The sequence below is a fragment of the Emydura macquarii genome, unplaced genomic scaffold, assembly GCF_026122565.2.
Source record: "Emydura macquarii macquarii isolate MOO-44397 ecotype Brisbane River unplaced genomic scaffold, CSIRO-AGI_Emac_v2 contig_2661, whole genome shotgun sequence".
Taxonomy (NCBI): Eukaryota; Metazoa; Chordata; order Testudines; family Chelidae; genus Emydura; species Emydura macquarii.
The window spans coordinates 325,612-345,743 of NW_027132798.1; the positions used below are offsets into that span (position 1 = coordinate 325,612).

General features: G+C 52.1%; 1 protein-coding gene across 1 annotated transcript in view; it reads left to right on the forward strand.

Annotated features, from left to right (window-relative positions):
• Positions 1 to 20,132, forward strand: part of DNHD1 (dynein heavy chain domain 1) — a 100,888-nt gene that overhangs the window by 30,677 nt on the left and 50,079 nt on the right. Inside the window, exons 20-23 of the mRNA XM_067564648.1 lie at positions 991 to 1,082; positions 12,453 to 12,669; positions 12,855 to 12,980; positions 19,989 to 20,086. Coding sequence (XP_067420749.1) covers positions 991 to 1,082; positions 12,453 to 12,669; positions 12,855 to 12,980; positions 19,989 to 20,086 — 533 coding nt within the window. The remainder of the gene's footprint in view (positions 1 to 990; positions 1,083 to 12,452; positions 12,670 to 12,854; positions 12,981 to 19,988; positions 20,087 to 20,132) is intronic.

The following is a 20,132-nucleotide window of genomic DNA, read 5'->3' on the forward strand; positions in this document are numbered from 1 at the left end:
ATATTCTATGATTCTGTGATCATCAGTGAGCTGGTAGAAAATATAAAGTCACTGCTGGCAAAGTTTGCCGCTGACACAAAATGTAGTGAGTGGTAAATAATGCTGAGGACTGGTCAGTTGCACAGCGCGACCTGGACCTCTGGGTAAAGTGGGCTCATTTCAACAACCTATGATTTAATACAGCCAGACAGCAGGTCATCTCCTTGGGATCAAAGAATGCAGGCCACAGTTAAAGGCTGGGGACTGTACCCTGGGAAGCAACAACTCTGAAAAGGTCTGGGGGAACCCAGGCTATGCTTTAGCTGAGAGGGCGCATGCAATCCTGGGCTGGCTAGCCAGGTGCTATTGAGAAGCAGGGAGGTGGGGTTACCATATATGGCTTTAATGAGACCATCACTGGATGCTGTGTCCCGTTCTGGTGTCCACACTGCAGAAAGGGCATTGGCAAATTGGAAAAGGGTCAGTGGAGAGTGACAGTGATTCAAGGTCTGGAAAACCTGCCTTAGAGTGGAGAGACTCAAGGAATTCAGTCTAGTTTATTCCAGAAAAGGTTAAGGGTCCTGGTCTACAAGTGCCTACATGAAGAGAGATTTCTGAGGCCAGCTGGCTTTGTAATCTCTGGGAGCTGAGTTAGACAAATTCAGACTGGAAATAGGGTGCAGATCTTTACCAGGGTGTGAAATGAGTCATGGAGCAGCCTCCCTCAAGGATGGGGCAGGTTCCCCATCACTGTGAGTTTGGAGAGGCTTTTTCTAAAAGCCTTGCTCCGGCTCAGCTCTTATTTACACGCTGGACACAGGAATCGCTTGCTGGCCAGGGCCATGCAAGAGCTTGGATTAGATGGGCTAATGGTCCCTTCAGGCCTTGAAATCTGTGAACATGTCTTGTGGTCTGAGGCCTCCCAGCTTTGCCTGTGAGTGGCCTGCAGTCTCTGCAAGAAGGTCTGTGCACTTGTGTGCTGACAGTAACCCCACTTGTGTTCTCTTGCAGCAATGGGCGTGAAGTGCCCTGCCAACCTGCAATTTACGCTGGGCCAGCTGCTCTCCTATCCGTTACTGGAGCACAGCGACACCATCCTCAAGGTGGGAGAGGCCAGCTCCTGCCCAGTGGGGCTGGGCTGTGGCCAAATGGCTACGTGAGACATGCTGGCGTCCATGGCTCCTTGGGCATGCTCACTGTGCAGTGTAACTCTCAGGTGTCCCAGGGCTGACTGGCCAGGATCAGTCACTGCCTTTGGTCTCCGTCTCAGTGGCCTACACCCCTGGCCCCACTGGGAGCACAGAGTTGGGCACTCCAGGCAGAAGTTGGGTGGCTGGAAGCTTGGAGCTGGGGGGTTGGGTCTGAGAGGAAATCCCCCTGTATACTCCTGACTTGGAGCAGGACCTCCACGCTTGCCGTTGCCCCCAAGGCAGTGACCCTGGTGTGAATAGCTGGCTGCAAGGCTCCGAACCTGCAGGGAGCTGCCAGGGCGAGTCCTGTCTCAGGCTTGGGGCCAGGTCTGGAGGGGAAGTGAAGGCAGCGATAAACATGGAAGAAAGAAGAAGTTGATGATGATGAATATAAATCTGAAGCTAAGAGTTATAAAAACTGTGATAAAGAAAGCAAAGGGGGATAAGGAGAAATCTCTGGTCAGCAGCGCTAAGAATAATAAGAATGAATTTTCAAGTGTGCTAGGAACAAAAAGAATTCTAACAATGGCATTGGCCCATTACTAGGTGGAAATGGCAGAATTATCAATAATAATACAGAATAGGCAGACGTGTGCTGCAGAATGTTCTGTATCTGGGGGAAAAGAATCCGATGATGTCGTCATGTCCTATCATGATGGTAACACCCTTTCCGGTTCACTAGTATCTCAGGGAGATTTTAAACAGCAGGGTCATGCTGAACTGCAGTGGCTCGAGAGTGTGGGTACCAACTTCAGGGCAAACTGTTAGGAACCAGGGCACACAAACCCCAAATTGGCTGTGAGTTCTATACTGAGATTTCACCAACCTGTTACCAAGTGTAAATTCCTCTGGCACTATAACAGCCTTCACATGGAGTCACACCCAGTCCCTTGGGTGCTCCGATCTGCCACACCACCCAGGTACCTTTGTGATAGACGTCCCTTAAATTGAAGATCACAGCAATATTTAGGTTATTTCCAATCCCAAAGGATCAGTTACTTACCCCAGGTCAATTGCACTTTAGAGCTCACACCAAAGACAATGCTTGTAGCGAATCCTGTACTAACCCGTCTGAAGATAGTATTACATAGGAAAAGGAGACAAGAGTTACTTACCAGGTTAAAACAGCTAAACATGCACACACACAAGTAAGTTCCAATCCTAAATTTCAAAAAATAATAGATGCTTCTATAATAAAGCAAGCTCTATATGTCCTTCAGGGCTAATCCGGCTAAGCCCTTTTGCTTATGCCTAGTAATCCTCGCCCCAAGCAGCATAAAGACACAGTTCCTCCTTGTTAGGGGTGTAATAAGAAGTGAGAGCTTAAGGCCTGCAACCTAGCAGAACAGGCTAAGGCATAAGGCCGAAGTGGAAAAAGCCACGTTAACAGAAGTCAGGCTGTGAACCTACAACCTGACTGAAACTGGCACAGAGAAAACACTGATGCTGCAAACATACACATTTTCAAAACATTACTAAAAATACACAGCAGGTGCAGAAGATACCAAGACATCCTGACACCAAAGAGAGAACAAGGACAACCTGACCCCTTGAAATACACTTTGATGGATAGAAATGTCTGAGAAGGTGACAAATAGAGTGGTTTTGCCCGAATCATCCTATTTATGGTGAAGGGTGGTATTAGACTACGGCAAGAGGGTGGACACTACCGACGTCGAAGGGGGCAGAACGAAATTGTCTGTGACAGTGTATAAAAGAGGGTGTCAGGGAACAATGTTGTCTGGCCCAGGGGATAACGGAAAGTCCTGCCATTGGGCTGAGGCCATGGTAACAACGCACTCATCTGTGAAGCAGACCCATAGATGCTCTGTAGGTCGCTTCTCATTGTGTCGCACGCAATAAACCTGGCCCGGGTGCCTTCGTTGCTCAGCTAATCTGTGGTCATGTTGATGCATTCGATTGTGAGCGCTGTCTCGGCTCTCTGCAGAGCTAAGACTGTAGCTACATGAGGGACACGCATGCAGCCCACACTGACCAGCACTGACAACAAGGGGTTCTTCTTCGAGTGATTGCTCGTGTCCATTCCACTATAGGTGAGTACACGCCACCGTGCATGGTTCCCAGAACTTTTTTCCCCTTAGCAGCCCCCGTAGGGCCGGCTCTGGTGCCCCCTGGAGTCCCAGGCACATGCTGTGGTATATGAGGCACTGCCGGCCCTACACCCCCTCAGTTCCTTCTTTCCGCCCGTGATGGTTGCTGGAACTAGCCTTGCTCTCAGCAAGTTCTATTCCCCTTGTTTGAACTCTTTGTTATTCGAAGTACTTTAGTTCGTTTTAAGTAGTTGTTAAGCAGTGTTAAGCGTAATTAGATAAGAAGTCCCTGAGGGACTTAGAGCGGCTGGGCCATGCCCCGGTCGCCTGGATTTAAGCCATGTGTCTCCTGCGGGAAGGCTTTCCCACTCAGCAGCCCCCACGATCGGTGCCTTAAGTGCCTGGGGGAAGAGCACAGGAAAGATAAATGTAAGATCTGCAGGGCTTTTAAACCGCAGACTCAGAAGGACTGAGAGGTCTGGTTAAAAGCCCTGCTCATGGAGGCAGCGCTCCACCCGGCGTCCGAGCCGTCCTGCTCCACCTCGGCACCAAGCGTCTCCTCGGTGCAGAGTGCACCGCCGGCACTGACCTCGACTCGGCACCGAGCAACGTCCCCAGAGCCGAAGAAGAAGAGACAGCGCGCAGAGCGTGGACACTCCTCTGTGCCGTCGGTACAGGCATGGTTGAGTGCAGAGATGCACTGGCCACAGCCCGTCGAGTCTTCTCTGGTGCTTGCATCTCCGGTCAGGGAGTCTCTCCCAACTCCTGGGAGTGGGAGAGTGCTCTGCCGACACCATCGACACCAGAGGCTTTTCAGACGGCAACAGCCTTGTTGGCCTTGCCTACGCCACCTCCACCCTTCCCCCTGCCGAGGGAGAAGAGGCCGGTGTCCCAGGGCAAGCCCGCATTAGGTCTCCCTGAAGGGCAATGGAGATCCCTGGTACCGGGAGGAAGATCTCCTGCCAGAAGGCCACCGGGGGTAGAGCAAGGATGCTCCCCCAGCAGTCGCTCCAGGTCGGTGTCGTCGAGCTGGCTTGCTTCGACTCACGATGCGGAGTCTCCCTCCCAGCACCGACGTCGGTCCGCGGCACCGGAGGCAGTGCAGGCTACAACGCGGCACTGGTTGAGGTCCGCCAGGTGGCGCTCAGACAGCTCCTGCTGCAGATCCCGAGCACCGAGGAGTTCACCCACACTGAGGCGGCGCAGAACCTGGTCGCTATCGCTGCGCAGTCCCCTATGTGGAACCCGGTCACCCGAGTCTGGCTCAGCACTGCAGAGTTTGGAGGGGTGCCGGTATTGATCACCAAGGGGCAAGAGGAACCGCAAGTCATCGGTACCGAGACGCAGCTCCGGTACCGAGAGCTCTTCGGAGCACGCCTCCATCCGTAGGCACCACTCGCGGTGACGGAGGCGGTCCTCGTTGTCCTCCACGTCGGAGGCGTCGAGAGGACAGTGCCTGGCATGGCACCCAAGACCGAGGACGGGCACGGCACTGCCGGTCTAGTGGTTCGGGGTTCCACAGGGGGCACAGTCGTCAGGACAGCTGACGCCCCCACAAGGCGTCACAACAGGTGGCACAGTCATCCCCAGTTTGGCCCCAGGGACAATGGCCAAAACAATGGCCTTGTTGGGCCCCATGGGGCATCCAGATGGGACCGGGCCCCAATCCACCCTGTCAGCGGGAGTGCAGTCTATGGCCCCGGCACAGGAGAAGGCCCATAGACACCGCTCCTCGGATGATGAGTCGGACCCCATGGAGGGACCCTCTCAAGGTGCATCCCTTGTCAGGTGTGGGAGCACCCGTAGGATGCGCCTCGGCAGTCCTCTTCTTCCTCCCTGGACGAGGCAGTCTCCTGGGACCACATGGCACCACTGGAGGATTTCAGGGCGCACCAGGAGCTGCTCAAGAGGGTGGCCTCTAACTTGGGACTGGAGGTCAAGGAGTTAGTGAAGGCCGATGATACCCTCTTCAATGTGCTGGCGGCGGCTGTCCCAGTGAGAGTGGTCTTACCAGTCCACCATAGGGTCCTCAAAATTGTTAAGGCCGTGTGGCAAACCTCTTCCTCGGTCGCCCCCGCGTCAAAGGTGGCTGAGAAAAAGTATTGTGTGTCGGCCAAAGGGTTCAAGTAACTGTTCACTCACCCAGTCCCGGGAACCCTGGTGGTAGACGCTGCCAACCAGCGGGACAGGCAAAGTCAGCCAGGTTCCACTCCCAAGAACAAAGACAACAAAAAGCTGGATTTGTTTGGGAAAAAAATGTATTCCATGGCAGCCCTGCAGTTCAGGATTGCCAACCATCAGGCCCTCCTGGGGAGATGTAATTTTAACTTGTGGGACTCCCTCAGGCGGTTTGCTGAGGCCCTGCCCCAGGACCAGGCCGCAGACTTCACCACCATCCTGGATGAAGGAATCACGGTGGCTAGGACAGCGCTCCAGACGTCCAGTGATGCTGCTGACTCGGGGGTAGGGCCATAGCCTCTGCCATTTCCATGAGGAGGTGCTCGTGGCTGCAGTTGTCAGGCCTGTCCTAGGAGGTGCAGCAATCGATCCAGGACCTCCCCTTCGATGGATCAGCCCTGTTCTCCGATCAGACCGATGTGAAGCTGCAGTCTGAAGGACTCCAGGGCCATGCTTCGCTCCTGGGCCTGTACACGCCCCAGGCTTCCAGGCGCAGCAGCAACCAAGGCCTCCGTCTAGGCCCTTTCAACCCTACAGAAATAGGGACAGAAATAGGGGGTTTAGAAGTTGAAATCAGCCCCTCAGCTCATCCTCAGCCCCCCAGCAGCGGCCCCGCAGGGAGTTGGGCAATCGGAGGAGGCAGTTTTAATGGTGCGCCTGAGGGTGATGCCCCTACTGCTCTCCTGGATTCGCCCCGCTCCTTCCTAAACAGGTTGAGGCCCTTCTACCCCAATGGGGAAAGGTTACGTCGGACCGTTGGGTCCTCGGGATAGTCTCAGGGCTACGGCATACAGTTTACTTCTACACACCCCAACAACGCCCCCATCCCTCTTCAGGGACTCCTCTCAAGAGCAACTCCTCTTGCAGGCGGTGGACACCCTCCTCAACATAGGAGCGGTGGTTATGGTTCCTCAAGGCAGAAGGGGGAAGGGGTTCTGTTTGAGGTACTTCCTCATCCCCAAGGCGAAGGGGGGTCTGAGAACCATATTACACCTGCGTCATCTAAAGAAATATGTCAAACGACTCAGGTTTCTTATGGTCTCCCTAGCCTCCATAATCACTTCTCTGGATCCAGGAGACTGGTATGCCGCCCTCGACCTCAAGGACGCATACTTTCATGTGTCTATTCTCCCCGGCCACAGGTGCTTCCTCTGTTTCACAGTAGTTGGCTCCCACTACCAATTTACAGCCCTGCCCTTTGGCCTATCTTCGGCTCCAAGGGTGTTCACCAAATGCATGGCGATAGTGGCAGCCCACCTGAGGCGAAAGGGTGTGCACATTTTTCTGTACCTGGACGATTGGCTAACCAGGGGCAGGTCCAGGTCCCAAGTGCAGGAGAGCGTGACCCTCACTTGCTCCACGTGCAGGAGGCTGGGACTGCTCATAAATGAGCAGAAGTCCACATTAACCCTAGAAGTCATTGGGGCCACCCTGGGCGCCTCCCAGGCCAGAGCTTTCCTGCCTCAGCCATGTTTCGAGATGATGGTCTCTATCACCTCTCAGCTGCACCGATGCCCCACAACAACAGCCAGGCACTGCCTACAGCTGTTAGACCACATGGCGGCCTGCATGTAGGTAGTGAGACTAGCTCGCCTGAGGCTCAGACCGCTTCAGGCGTGGTTGGCCTCGGTATATGTGCCAAGCAGACACCCATTGGACCAGGTGGGCACAGTTCCCCCGCCCGTCCTAGCCTCCCTAGACTGGTGGAGTCTCCCAGGGCAGTGCTGAAGGGTGTTCCTTTCAGGGAACTGATCCCGTTGGTCACCCTAATCTCTGACACCTCGGATGTGGGGTGGGGAGCCCACATCAGCGCTAACCTAGGCACTCAAGGGCTGTGGGCGGGGGAGGAGAGGCGCCTGCAAATCAATGTGAAGGAGCTGAGGGCTATTTGCCTAGCGCAGGGTGGCCAACCTGCGGCTCGCGAGCCGCATGCGGCTCTTTGCTCATACAAATGCGGCTCTCATGAGCCGCATGCGGTTCTGTGTTCTATCAAATGCGGCTCTGCGCATTGTATGGGGCACCAAAAATTTCTTACTTTCAAATGTGAAATTGACAAGCTGCCGCCGAAATTGACGATTCAGCACGAACTTTCGGCGGAGGGTAAGGTAAATGTGGCTCTTTGCGGTATCTATAGCTATTTTTGGGGTCTTCGTCTCTGACTGGTTGGCCACCCCTGGCCTAGCGTGCAGAGTGTTGCTCCAATTCCTGACAGGCAGAGTGGTGCAGGTACTGATGGACAACACCACAGCTATGTTTTATATAAACAGGCAGGGGGAGCGCGCTCCTCGGTTCTCTGCGAGGAAGCTACCCGTCTGTGAGACTTTGCTGTGAGGCATGACTTCCCCTTGACTGCCTCTCACCTCCCGGGAGAGAGGAACGACAAGGCGGATCGCCTCAGCAGGTCATTTCTATGCTGCCACGACTGGTCATTGCACCCGGAGGTTGTGACTTTGATCTTCCAGAAGTGGGGCGTTCCCCAACTGCACATATTCACATCGGCCTGGAACGCAAAGTGCCCGAGGTTCTGCTTGCTCCGGGGTCACAAGACTGGGTCGATTTCCGATGCATTCCTCATGGACTGGACAAGGATCCTCATGTATGCATTCCCGCCCATTCCTCTCCTGCCCAAGGTCCTGCTGAAAATAAAGAGGGACAGGGCAGACGTTATACTTATCGCTCCAGCCTGGCCGAGACTGCGCTGGTTCAGCATGCTGCTGGACCTTTCAATCACCCCGCCCACGGAGCACCCGAGGCGGCATGACCTTCTCTCCCAGGACCAGGGTCACCTGTTGCACTCTGACCTGGACTCCCTGCACCTCACGGCCTGGAGGCTCTGTGGCTGACGGAGGGAGAGAGAGCCTGCTCGGTGCAGGTCCAACAAGTCCTGCTGGGCAGCAGGAAACCTTCCACACAGGTCGTGTATCAGGCTAAGTGGAGGCGGTTTACCTGTTGCGCGGAGTCCCGGGGTATTCCGCCCAACCTCTCGCCTGTGCAGGTGACCCTGGAGTACCTGTTCCAGCTAAAGCTCCAGGATCTGGCGCTGGCCTTGCTGAAGGTTCACCTGGCGGCCATTTAGGCCTTCCATCAGCCGCTGTGGGGAGATCCCTGTTCTCCCACCCCATGTCGGTCAGGTTCCTCAAAGGGGTGTAGAGGCTTTATCCGCAGGTCCGTGACCTGGTGCCTCCCTGGGATCTCAACCTGGTCCTCTTGAGACTCACGGGGCCCCCCTTCGAGCCCATGGCTTCATGCCCCCTGCTCATCCTTTCATGGAAGGTAGCCTTCCTGGTGACCATTACCTCAGCTAGGAGGGTCTCCAAAATTAGGGCCTTGACCTCGGAGGCCCCTTATACAGTATTCTGTAAGGATAAGGTGCAGTTGAGGCCGCATCCAGCCTTCCTGCCCAAGGTGGTTTCCCAATTTCGTTATAACCAAGATATTTTTGTCCCTGTGTTTTTCCCCAAACTGCACGGTTCAGAGGAGGATAGGAGATGGCATTCGCTGGACGTGAGACAAGCCCTGGCCTTCTACATGGAGCGCACAAAGCCGTTCCAGAAATCAACGCAGCTCTTCGTCGCAGTGGCCGACCGGATGAAAGGATCACCTGTCTCCACCCTGCGCATCTCCTCGTGGATTACATCTTGCATCAAGTTCTGCTACGAGCAGGCGAGGGTGCAGCTCCCGGGACCCATCACAGCGCACTCTTCCAAAGCTCAAGCCTCGTCTATGGCCTTCCTGGAGAGAGTGCCCCGGCAGGACATCTGCAAAGCAGTGACCTGGTCGTCGGTGCACACCTTCACATCCCACTACGCCATCGTGCAGCAGGCGAGAGAGGACGCGGGATTTGGCAGAGCCATGCTGAGGGCAGCTCACGGTAACTCCTACCCACCTCCAAGGTATGGCTATTTAAACACCTATAATGGAATGGACATGAGCAATCACTCGAAGAGAGAAAACAGGGTTACTTACCACTAACTGTTGTTCTTCGAGATGTGTTGCTCATATCCATTCCACACACACCCTCCGTCCCCACTGTTGGAGTTGGTAGAAAGAAGGGACTGAGGGGCCATAGGGCTGGCGGTGCCTCATATACCGCGGCATGAGCGTGGGACTCCAGGGGGCACCAGAGCTGGCCCTACGGGGTCTGCTAAGGGGAAAACAATTCTGGGAACTGTGCACGGTGCTGTGCACTCACCTATATTGGAATGGACATGAGCAACACATCTCGAAGAACAGCGGTTACTGGTAAGTAACCTTGTTTTTTATCCTTTCCTCCACTTCTGCTTCAAATTGCAAAGTCAGGTAAGGGGAGAAATTCACCTGCAAGTCTTCTCTTCATGGGGGAGGGAGGACAGCAAATCAGCAAAGTCTTTGGTCCTCTTTGATGTTCCGCAATAGTTTCTCTGGTGTTGATGAGCCTTCTTTATGGGGCAGGACATAACACCTTCTGCTGGAGGCCAGCATTTCACAATAATTAAGTCTCTCTCCTGTCTGGTGATTTACAGTTACAGAGGCTTACAAGGCAAATGCTTAGTTATAACATCTGTATCCCATATTGTAAGATAAATGAGATGAATGCAGGCAGCAATTTATAGCAATTCAGTAAAGTCTAAACACTAAACCCATGTTTGTAACTCTCGTATCTATTTTAACAATACGAACACACAGGCGAGCTAGACCAATTCCAGCCTTGCAGGTGTCCGTACTCAAGCAAGGCCTGGGCACCTTGGCATCAACTGGCACCTGCTTTGCCAGCGTCACTGGCAGCTACTAAAGTTAAACATTTTTAAATCAGCTGGTGCAGATCACTTGTATCCAAGAGTTTTAAAAGAGCTGTCTGAGAAGCTTACTGCACAGTTAATGTTGATTTTCAATAAGTCTCGGAACTCATGGACGTTCCAGAAGACTGGAACAAAAGCTAATATTGTGCCAATATTTAAAAAGGATGAATGGGATGACTTGGGTAATTATAGAACTGTCAGTCTGACCTGGATCCCGAGCAAGATAATGGAGCAGCTGATACAGAACTCAATTAATAAAGAATGTGTAATTAATGTGGCTCAACATGGGTTTTGGAAAATAGATCCTGTCAAGCTTCATATCTTTTTTGGTGAGCTTATAAATTTGGTTGATAAAGATAATAGTGTTGATGTAATATACTTAGACTTCTGTAAAGCATTTGACCTGGTATCACATGACATTTTGATTAAAAAACTAGAATTATATAAAATTAACATGCCACACTTAAATGGATTATAAGATAGGATACAGAGTGACCTAGACAAATTGGAGGACTGGGCCAAAAAAATTCTGATGAGATTCAACAAGGACAAGTGCAGAGTTCTGCACTTAGGATGGAAGAATCCCATGCACAGCTACAGACTGGGGACCGACGAGCTAGGCAGCAGTTCTGCAGAAAAGTTACAGAGGACAAAAAGCTGGATATGAGTCAGCAGTGTGCCCTTATTGCCAAGAAGGCTAACGGCGTATTGGGCTGCATTAGTAGGAGCATTGCCAGCAGATCGAGGGAAGTGATTGTTCCCCTCTATTCGGCATTGGTGAAACCACATTTGGAGTATTGTGTCCAGTTTTGGGCCCCCCACTACAGGAAGGATGTGGACAAATTGGTAATAGTCCAGCAGAAGGCAATAAAAATGATTTGGGGGCTGGAACACATGATTTATGAGGAGAGGCTGCAGGAACTAGGCTTGTTCAGTCTACAGAAGAGAAGAATGAGGGGGATTTGATAGCAGCCTTTAACTACCTGAAAGGGGGTTCCAGGGAGGATGGAGCTAGGCTGTTCTCAGTGGTGGCAGATGACAGAACTAGGAGCAATGGTCTCAAGTTGTAGTGGGTGAGGTCTAGGTTGGACATTAGGAAAAAGTTTTTTCACTAGGAGGGTGGTGAAGCACTGGAATGGGTTACCTAGGGAGGTGGTAGAATCTCCATCTTTAGAGGTTTTTAAGCTCGTCTTGATAAAACCCTGGCTGGGATGATATGGCTGAGGTTAGTCCTGCTTTGAGCAGGGGGTTGGACTAGATACCTCCTGAGGTCCCTTCCAACTCTATGATTCTATGAAACTTTATAAGCGTGCTCTTTATGGCTTTATCCAAATCATTGAAGAAGATATTGAACAGAACTGGACCCAGAACTGATCCCTGTGGGACCCCAATCGATATGCCCTTCCAGCTTTGACTGTGAACCATTGATAACTGGTCTCTGAGAACGGTTTTCCAACTAGTTGTGCACTTTACCTTACAGGAGGTTCATCTACGCTTTATGTCCCTAGTTTGTTTATGATAAGGCCAAATGAGACAGCCTCAGAAGCCTTGCTAAAGTCAAGATATACCACACCTACCACTTCCCCCATCCACAGTGCTTGTTATCTGTCAAAGAAAGCAATCAGTTGGTTTGACACGATTTGTGCTTGACAAATCCATGCTGACGGTTACTTATCACCTTACTATTTTGTAAGTGCTTGCAAATTGATTGTTTGATTATTTACATAAGAACATAAGAGCGCCCACTCTGGGTCAGACCAATGGTCCATCTAGCCCAGTATCCTGTCTTCGGACAGTGGCCAGTGCCAGGTGCTTCAGAGGGAATGAACAGAATTTGCTCCATATCTTTCCGGATGCTGAAGTTAAGCTGACTGGTCTGTAACTTTCTGGGTTGTCCTTATTCCCCTCCACCGCCTGACTCACTTCAGCCGACCACCCCGCCTGCCGGTCAGTGTCGGCATTTCCACTCCCAGCAGCCTCTGTGCCCAGCGTTGGTTCTACCCCCACAGATTGTCGCACCTGCCTTCCCCTACCGTGAAAACTTGAGGAGAGGGGCAGGTTTTGTGTCTATTTTTGTCTGGGTTGGGAGGGTGACACCAAAAAGTGTACCTCAAAGCGGGCGCTCAGCTCACAAAGTTTGAAAAGCCCTGGACTAGTTGGAATGGATCCAATTGCTGGGCAGCCCTGCCCTGAGCAGGGGGTGTCTCTCTCACAGGGGCAGCCAGGCTGCAGCTTTCTCCTGCTGCTGTCACTCAACGTTTGTTTGGTGTCCCCAGATCTGGTCGAGTGAGCGAGGGCGTTGTCACTCCCTGGACATGCTGCGCCGGCTGCAGAAGACCTGGGCTGAGAGGCAGTTCCGCCTGGTCAACTTCATCCTGAACGTGCCCTACCAGGCCCCACTGCCTGATCGCGCCCGCCAGCCCCCCAGCAGGCGCCACCGCCCAGCCAAGCAGGAGTACGTCTCTAAGGACACTGGCACCTTCGTGCTATCTGGTGAGTGCTGCATGAGCTGGGCGGCTCCCAGAGTCATTGATGTCAACAATCAATTATACTGTACAGGGCTTATGCGGGGCCAAGGCCTCGGTGAGTGCATGTGTGTGGGAGGTCTCAGGCCTGTCTCCAGTGCCTCCTTGGCCCCCCGGCTTCTCAGTCTTCACCTCTTCTCTCCCTGAATCCAGACACAGCAGAACTCAAAGCCCTGACAGAGAAAAGCCTGCTAACCTTGAAGAGCATCATCTTCTCACCCCACGCCATGGAGCTTCGGGAGGAGGCAGAGAGCTGGACCAGTACCTTGCATAGCTTTGGTAAGGGCCTGGGGGGTTGTGAAGGGGAACACTCAGCCCCGGTGCCACCCAGTGGTTGGGGGGGTGCAGACCAGTGTGTCTGCCCAGGGTGTGTGGGAACTGGTGTTTGTACGCCTAGGCCTGAGCGTCCACACTGATTACTGACCCTAGGTGCAGAATTTCTGGACCTGGGACTCACACCCGTGCTCACGCATCCACGCTACGCTATGCAGACCCGAGTCCAACCAGCTTATCCCAGGCTTCCTAGTACCCTCCCCAGAGGCAACCTCTGTAGTCCTTTGTGGTGCACTGTGGGAAACCTTGACTGTCCATCCCATGGCACTTTATAGCAGTTGTTGTAGCTCACCAACACATCCAGCCAACCTGTCTTGTGGGTCTGCACACTCCCAACAGCCAGATCCAGCAGCATGGAGGAGTCACCTTTTGAAGAACTTGTGCTGTTTGTGCTTTCGCTCCTGTTTCAGAAAACGGACAGAGCATCCATGAGATGCTGGGCGACATTTTAGCTGTATTTTCTGACCTCCTGAAGGCAGCTGTTGGAGGAGGAGGATGATACAGGCATGGCAGACATTAACTGTCTGATGCTGCTCACAACTCCTGGAATAGCCGCTAACGCTCCCTATGTAGACTGGCACAGGCTGGTGGGATCACATCATTATGCAGACCTGGGATGACCAACATATGTGGGCAGCTTGCCCCGACCCTCCAGTGTCATAGCACAAGCATGAGGGCGGACTTGCCAGTCCACAAGCAGGTTGCTGTAACATCTGGCAGCTGGCTCCCCAAACTGCTACAGGTCCATTGCCAACCAGTTTGGTGTTGGAAAGTCAGTTGAGGATAAAGTGGTGGCAGAGGTTTCTCAGACAGTCAGGCATGTGATTTACCTAGCGGTGATGGGCAGTGATTGCTGGCTTTGGGAGAATGGAGTTTCCAAACTGCACCAGGGCCATGGATGGGACCAATGTGCCCTAGCTTGCCTTCCTGAAGGAGCACGCTCATATACACCTCAAAGGTGCTGCTCCATTGTTGTGCAGGGCCTTGTGGACCACAGAAGCCAATTTATGGACACCAGTGTGGCCTGCACTGGAAAAGTTCATGATGCCAGGGCTTTCCATTGATCGGGGTCTGCACTCATGAGCATTATTCCCACCATGTGGCATTGTCACACAGGCGTTACTGTCCCCACTGTGTACCCCCTGTGTGCCCCCTGTTGTGTTGGCTTATGAAGCTGTGTCCTAGTCTCAGGGCCTGGCAAAAGAAGGTTTAATTACACTCTCAGTAGGTGTCGCGTGGTGGTTGAATGTGCATTTGGCAGATTGAAATCCCGCTGGTGCTAGTTACAGAACCATTTGGATTCCAGGGTGATTAGTGCTGACTGTGCTCATCACAATCTTTGTGAACCAAAGGAGAGCCACTTGCCTCCGAGCAGAAGTATGACAGCCATGGATTGCTGAACCAGTATACTCAGCCTGAAAATGCACCTGTCACAGCTGGAGCAGCATGCACACAGGCAACAGGAATCAGGGAAGCTTTGTGCACCCGCACTGTGGACTTGCATGGACCAAGAGAGGAGGGAGAACAGTACATTTGGGAATGTATTTGTAAAGCAGTTTTACAGTCAATGAAGTTCTTCGCGTGCTTGCTGTGTCCATTCCACGTCAGGTGTGTGCACTTCCAGTGCACCAGTGTCAGAGAGAGCCATCCCGCCCCTCCTCAGTTCCTCCTGACTGTCTGCAATGGTTCTCGGAGCATGCTACAGTGCTATTGCCAGCGCTGCCCTCTTTCTGAGTCTTTTCTGTTTGATATCGTTGGCATTGGTTAGCCATCTTCGCGCAGTGTTTCAGCAGTAGGTTTTCTTTTCTTTTCTTTTCTTTTCCTAGTGCACTTAGTTTATGCTTCAGTGTCCACCGATTCTGGGTCCTGATGCCCAGTGCTGAGCCATGCCTTGGTTCATGGCCTTCAAACCTTGCAATAGGTGCGAGAAGCCAGTCCTGGTCAGTGATCCACACTCCAGGTGCTTGAAGCGCTTAAGAGAAGCTCACATCAGGGACGAGTGCCAAATTTGCAGGGATGTTAAGCCCAGAAAAGGACAGGGCGGTCAGATTTGAGGACTTCAGTAACTCAGCCAGAGGTTGTGGGCCCATTGCAGGAGTGGGTGAGTAAGGTTTTGTGTCCTGTGATGTGCAGGAGGTCAGACTTGATGATCTTGAAGTACCTTCTGGCCTTAGGGTCTGTGAGTCAGACTAAAGCACCTCCTTATGGAAACAGCCCTGCACCCACCCTTGCAACCTTCCCACTTGGAGTGGTCACCAAACCCCTCCACGTTGGTTAGGAAAGGTCCTCCTGGCGTGGCAGAGTTTCGGCGCTGCTCTCCTTCTCTGATACCAAAGAAGAAACACTGGAAGATGGCATTGAGGGACCCGTCATCCAGGAGATTGAGGTCCAGGCACTGAGGTTCAGCAGTCAAGCTGGGAAGTAGGGTACAGTGCACTTGATGCCAAGACACTGGCTGTGCGTGTAGAACCTCAGGCAGGGTTGTTGACTGGTGTCAGTCCCAGTCCCAGTGAGACCGACCTCTAAGGGAGCTCCATTCTGTTCTGCAGTGCCGTCTTCTTTGGCGCAGCAGCATCAAGAGACTCTACCAGTGCTGTCACACGACAGCACACAATCTGCCAAGTCTGGTGGTGCTGGTTTTGCCCACGGTTCAGGAGACACTTCTCCTGGTACCAGTGGATACCCATAAGGACTTGCCAGCTGCTAGCGTTCAGCATCCAGTAGTATGGGCAGGTCCAGACACTCTGGTATCCCCTGGCATGGTGCCTTCGAGGGGCAAACTAGATATGATTTCTCCGGTGTTGTCCTCTCTGGACTCCTGTCACTGTTCCCTGGCACCAAGAGGTACTGCACCTTCTTGGTTGTATGATTCAGGTTCATTGTCTGAGTCAGAAGTTGGATCTTCTGTGTCACGGCCGCATCACATAAGCCATCACTCTTCTCCAAGGGCTTCTTACTCCTGGTATCCAGCAGAGGCATTGTTTGGTCAATAGGGAGCCTTGTTTGGAAGAAACAAAGAACATAAGAACGTCCATACTGGGTCAGTCCAATGGTCCAGCTAGCCCAGTATCCTGCTATCCCAGTACTAAAGCTTCAGGGGGCGTGTACAGAACAGGGCAGTTTGAGTAATCCACCCCATCTTCCACTCCCAGCTTCGGTTAGGTCATAGGCTTAGGGTTGCCCCATGCATACAGTTGCATCCCTGACCATCTTGGCTGATAGCCATTGATGGACCTATCCTCCATGAACTTATCTAGTTCTTTTTTGAGCCTAGTTATACTTTTGACCATCACAGTCAATATCCTCTGGCAACGAGTTGCACAGGTTCATTTGCATTGTGTGAACAAGTACTTCCTCTTCTACTTCCTGCTGCCTAATACTTTCTCTGGCTGACCCCTGGTTTAGATATTGTGGGAAAGGGTAAATAACGCTTCTTTACTCACTTTTTCATACCATTCATTATTTTATTGACCCTCTTAGTCATTTCTTTTCTAAGTTGAACAGCCCAAATCTTATTACTCTCTTCTCATATGGAAGCTCTGTTCCATACCCTGGATCATCTTTGCTGCACTTCTTTGAACATTTTATAGTTCCACTATATACTTTTTGAGATGGGGTGACCAGAACCGGACAAAGTACTCAAGGCGTGGGCACGCCATGCATTTATATAGTGGCATTATGATATTTTCCATCTTATTTTCTATCCCTACTCTGATAGTTCCTTATATTGTTAGCTTTTTTGACAGCTGCTGTGCACTGAGCTGAAGTTCTCAGAGAACTATCTGTGATGATTCTGAGATCCATATTCTGCTGTTTTCCTTTCTTCCTTTTGTCAGGATCCTGAACTCGACCATCTCATGGTCACTGCTGCTTAGATTACCACCCACTTCTACTTCCCCTACCAAATCTTCCCTGTTTGTGAGCAGCAGGTCAAGAGAAGCACGGCCCCTAGCTGGTTGGTCCAGCACTTGTACCAGGAAGTTGTCTGCAACACTTTCCAAAAACCTCCTGGATTGTTTGTGCTCTGCTGTATTGCTCTTCCAGCAGATGTCAGGGTGATTGAAGTCTCCCATGAGAATCAGGTCCTGTGATCTGGAAACTTTCTCTAGTTGACTGAAGAAAGCGTCATCTACCTCGTCCTCCTGGTCTGGTGGTCTGTAACAGACACCCACCACGACATCACCCTTATTGTTCTTGCTTCTAAGCTTAACCCAGAGACTGTTAACTGGCTTATCTGCAGTTTCATACTGGAGCTCAGAGCAGTCATAGTGCTCTCTTACATACAGTGCAACTCCTCCCCCCTTTCGCCCCTGCCTATCCTTCCTGAACAGTTTATACCCATCCATGACAGTGCTCCAGTTGTGTGAGTTACTCCACCAAGTCTCAGTTATTCTAATCACGTCATAGTTCCTTGACTGTGCCAAGACTTCCAGTTCCTCCTGCTTGTTTCCCAGGCTTCTTGCATTGGTGTATAGGCACTTGAGATAACTAGCCGATTGCCCTCCTTTCTCAGTGCAATTCAGGAGGCCTCCCCTGTTGCACCCTCCTCCTTCTGCTTCCTCCTGGTGTCCCACCTCCCCACTTACCTCCGGGCTTGATGTATCTCAGGTATATCTTTGGTTTCTTGGTGCATTTGTTGAGAAATTCTTCTCTAAGGTGGGCCAGGAAGAGGTTACGTATTGGGGAGCCATCCTAGTACATGACTGTTCCTGTGTTTGGACAAAGCGTTGGTTGAATGTAAAATTGTTATTGGTGAGTATGAAATGGATGAGTTTGGCAGTCTGTTGGGGTGGTTTGAAGAACACTGTGTAAGCTTGAGAGCTTGTCTCTCTCACCAGCAGAAGTTGGTCCAATAAAAGACATTACCTCACCCACCTTGTCTCTCTCATATTTTGGGACCAACACGGCTACAGCAACACTGCATACAGTCTGGTCCTTCTGTTTAATATATCAATTTGTTCTATTGACATATCGGTTTGGGACATTACTTCAGGTTTGTCACCCCAAAAAGACAGCTTTCGTGTGTGTATCTCCCCCACATCTTCTGCAGTGAAGAGAGATGCAAATAAGTCATGTAGCTTCTCGGCAGTGGCCTTGTCTTCCTTGAGTGCTCCTTTAACCCTTGGTCATCTAGTGGCCCTGTTGCTTGTTTGGGAGGCTTCATGCTTCTGAAGCACTTAAATTCTTACTGTTAGTTTTTGCCTCTTGAGCGAGTCACTTCTTACGTTCTTTCTTGGCCTGACTTGTTACTTTTCCACTAACCTGCCAGAGTCTGTGCTCCTTATTGTTATTCTCACCCGGGCCTGGTCTATACTGCTGGCGAAAGTTGGCAGCAGTTGACGGGAGTTACACAAGCTATGCAGAGTAGCTTGCATAACTCCCATCGACTTCGTAACTTCTGTTTAGCGTGCCGTTCCCCCTGCGCTGCACTGGCAGGAAATGCATACCTGGCGACTCAGCGCTTCGCTTTTTGGGGAGGTGCTTTTATTAAATCAACTTCCGGATCGACTGAGCGTGTCTTCACTGCCGCTCAGTTGAACTGGAACAATCGATCTGACAGTGACAGAATCGAATTTGCCACCGTCAGTCTAGACGTAGCCTCAGTTCTGATTTCCAGTTGTTAAAGGACGTCTTTTTGCCTCTAACAGCCTCCAAGAATATGTGTAGGTCAAGGCCGCCATTCTTGAAGCTTTGGACATCTTGGAAGAGATGTTCAGGCAGTGCTTCCACAATGGGTGGTACCCTCCAGGGCAGCACCCTGCCTGGTCTCCCAGAAGCACTGAGAGTCCTGCCATCAATGGCTCAGACCAGAAACAAAGACAGGAGCTCAGATAGCTGAGCTGAACGTGAAGGAGTGCACCCAGATACTGCCCTTTGAGCGACAGAGTGGGTGTTACAGCACCGTCCTTGCACCATGGCTGACGCGGAGTCAGCTGGCTAACCAAGGAACACTGGCCCGTGGAATAGCACTGGCGGACTCTCAGCGCGTGAGTCTGGAGACCTGGGCCTGAGCTGCATCCACGTAGCAAAATGACGTGGTTTGGACCCAAGTCCAAGTGAGACTCAGGCTTGGACCCACCCTCCTTGCTAGGTCCGAGGGCCTGGGTCCTGAGATTTGTGTGTAGACAGAAGGGGGGGTTGGGCTCAAGCCTGTGTCACGGAAGCACAGGGTGAGAAGGGACCACAAGGGTCATCTAGTCTTAACCCCCTGCCAAGAGGCAGGGTTTGGTGTGTCTAAACCATCCAAGGCAGGGGGCTGTCCAGCCTGAGATTTAGTCTGAGCCTGGGCTTACCTTGCAATATACGCTCAGTGACTCGGCCCTCCACCCAGCTCGTGTTTGCAGTTCCCACCGTTTGGGGTATATATAAAGAGTCTGATGTTGGGGAGTCTTCAGGGCATGTGAGGGATTCAGGGATTCCCCTTTGGGCTGGGGTCTCCTGGTCCAGACCCTTGTACCTTCACTGTCTTCCCCCCACGAGGTTCCCTGCCTAGGGATAGCCTTCAATTGGTAGGGGACGGTAGGGGAGCCCGGATCCACCCTCTCCACTGGGCTCTGTTCCATTGCCAATGGTAGGCAACTAAGTCCTGCGTCCTCAGGTGTTGTGCAGCTCCCTGCCTGGATCGCTTCCTACCAGTCCTGTCTCTTCCCACTGGATACAGTAAAGAACTAAAGACCACGATAAAGTCTCTGTCTTCAGAGAGTCACAGGTCCCTTCTTTGTGGGCTTGGTCAAGCCACTAGTGCCAGGCCTCAGGGAGCAAGAGCACCTGTGGTGTTCCTTCCCCAGAGCTCCGGTGCAGGTTCACCTCAGCTACAAGCCTTGTAAGCATCTTCTCCAGCCTGTGCAGGCTTTGCAGGTGCAGTGGGAGCAGCTCCTTAGCCCATCTCCAGAGCTGGGCCAGTGCCTTAGAGGGCACCCAGGGAATGCTCACTCCTGATTCCTCTTTCTACAGGAGCCCTCCTGGATGTCTGGGTCAGTTTCCAGCAGAAGTGGATTTTCCTGAATATAGTCTTGTATGAGATGGACATCAGCCTGCCCAGCAGCGAGCTGGTGAGTCCTCTCCCCCATCGCATGAGTAGCCTGAGCTAGTGAGTCC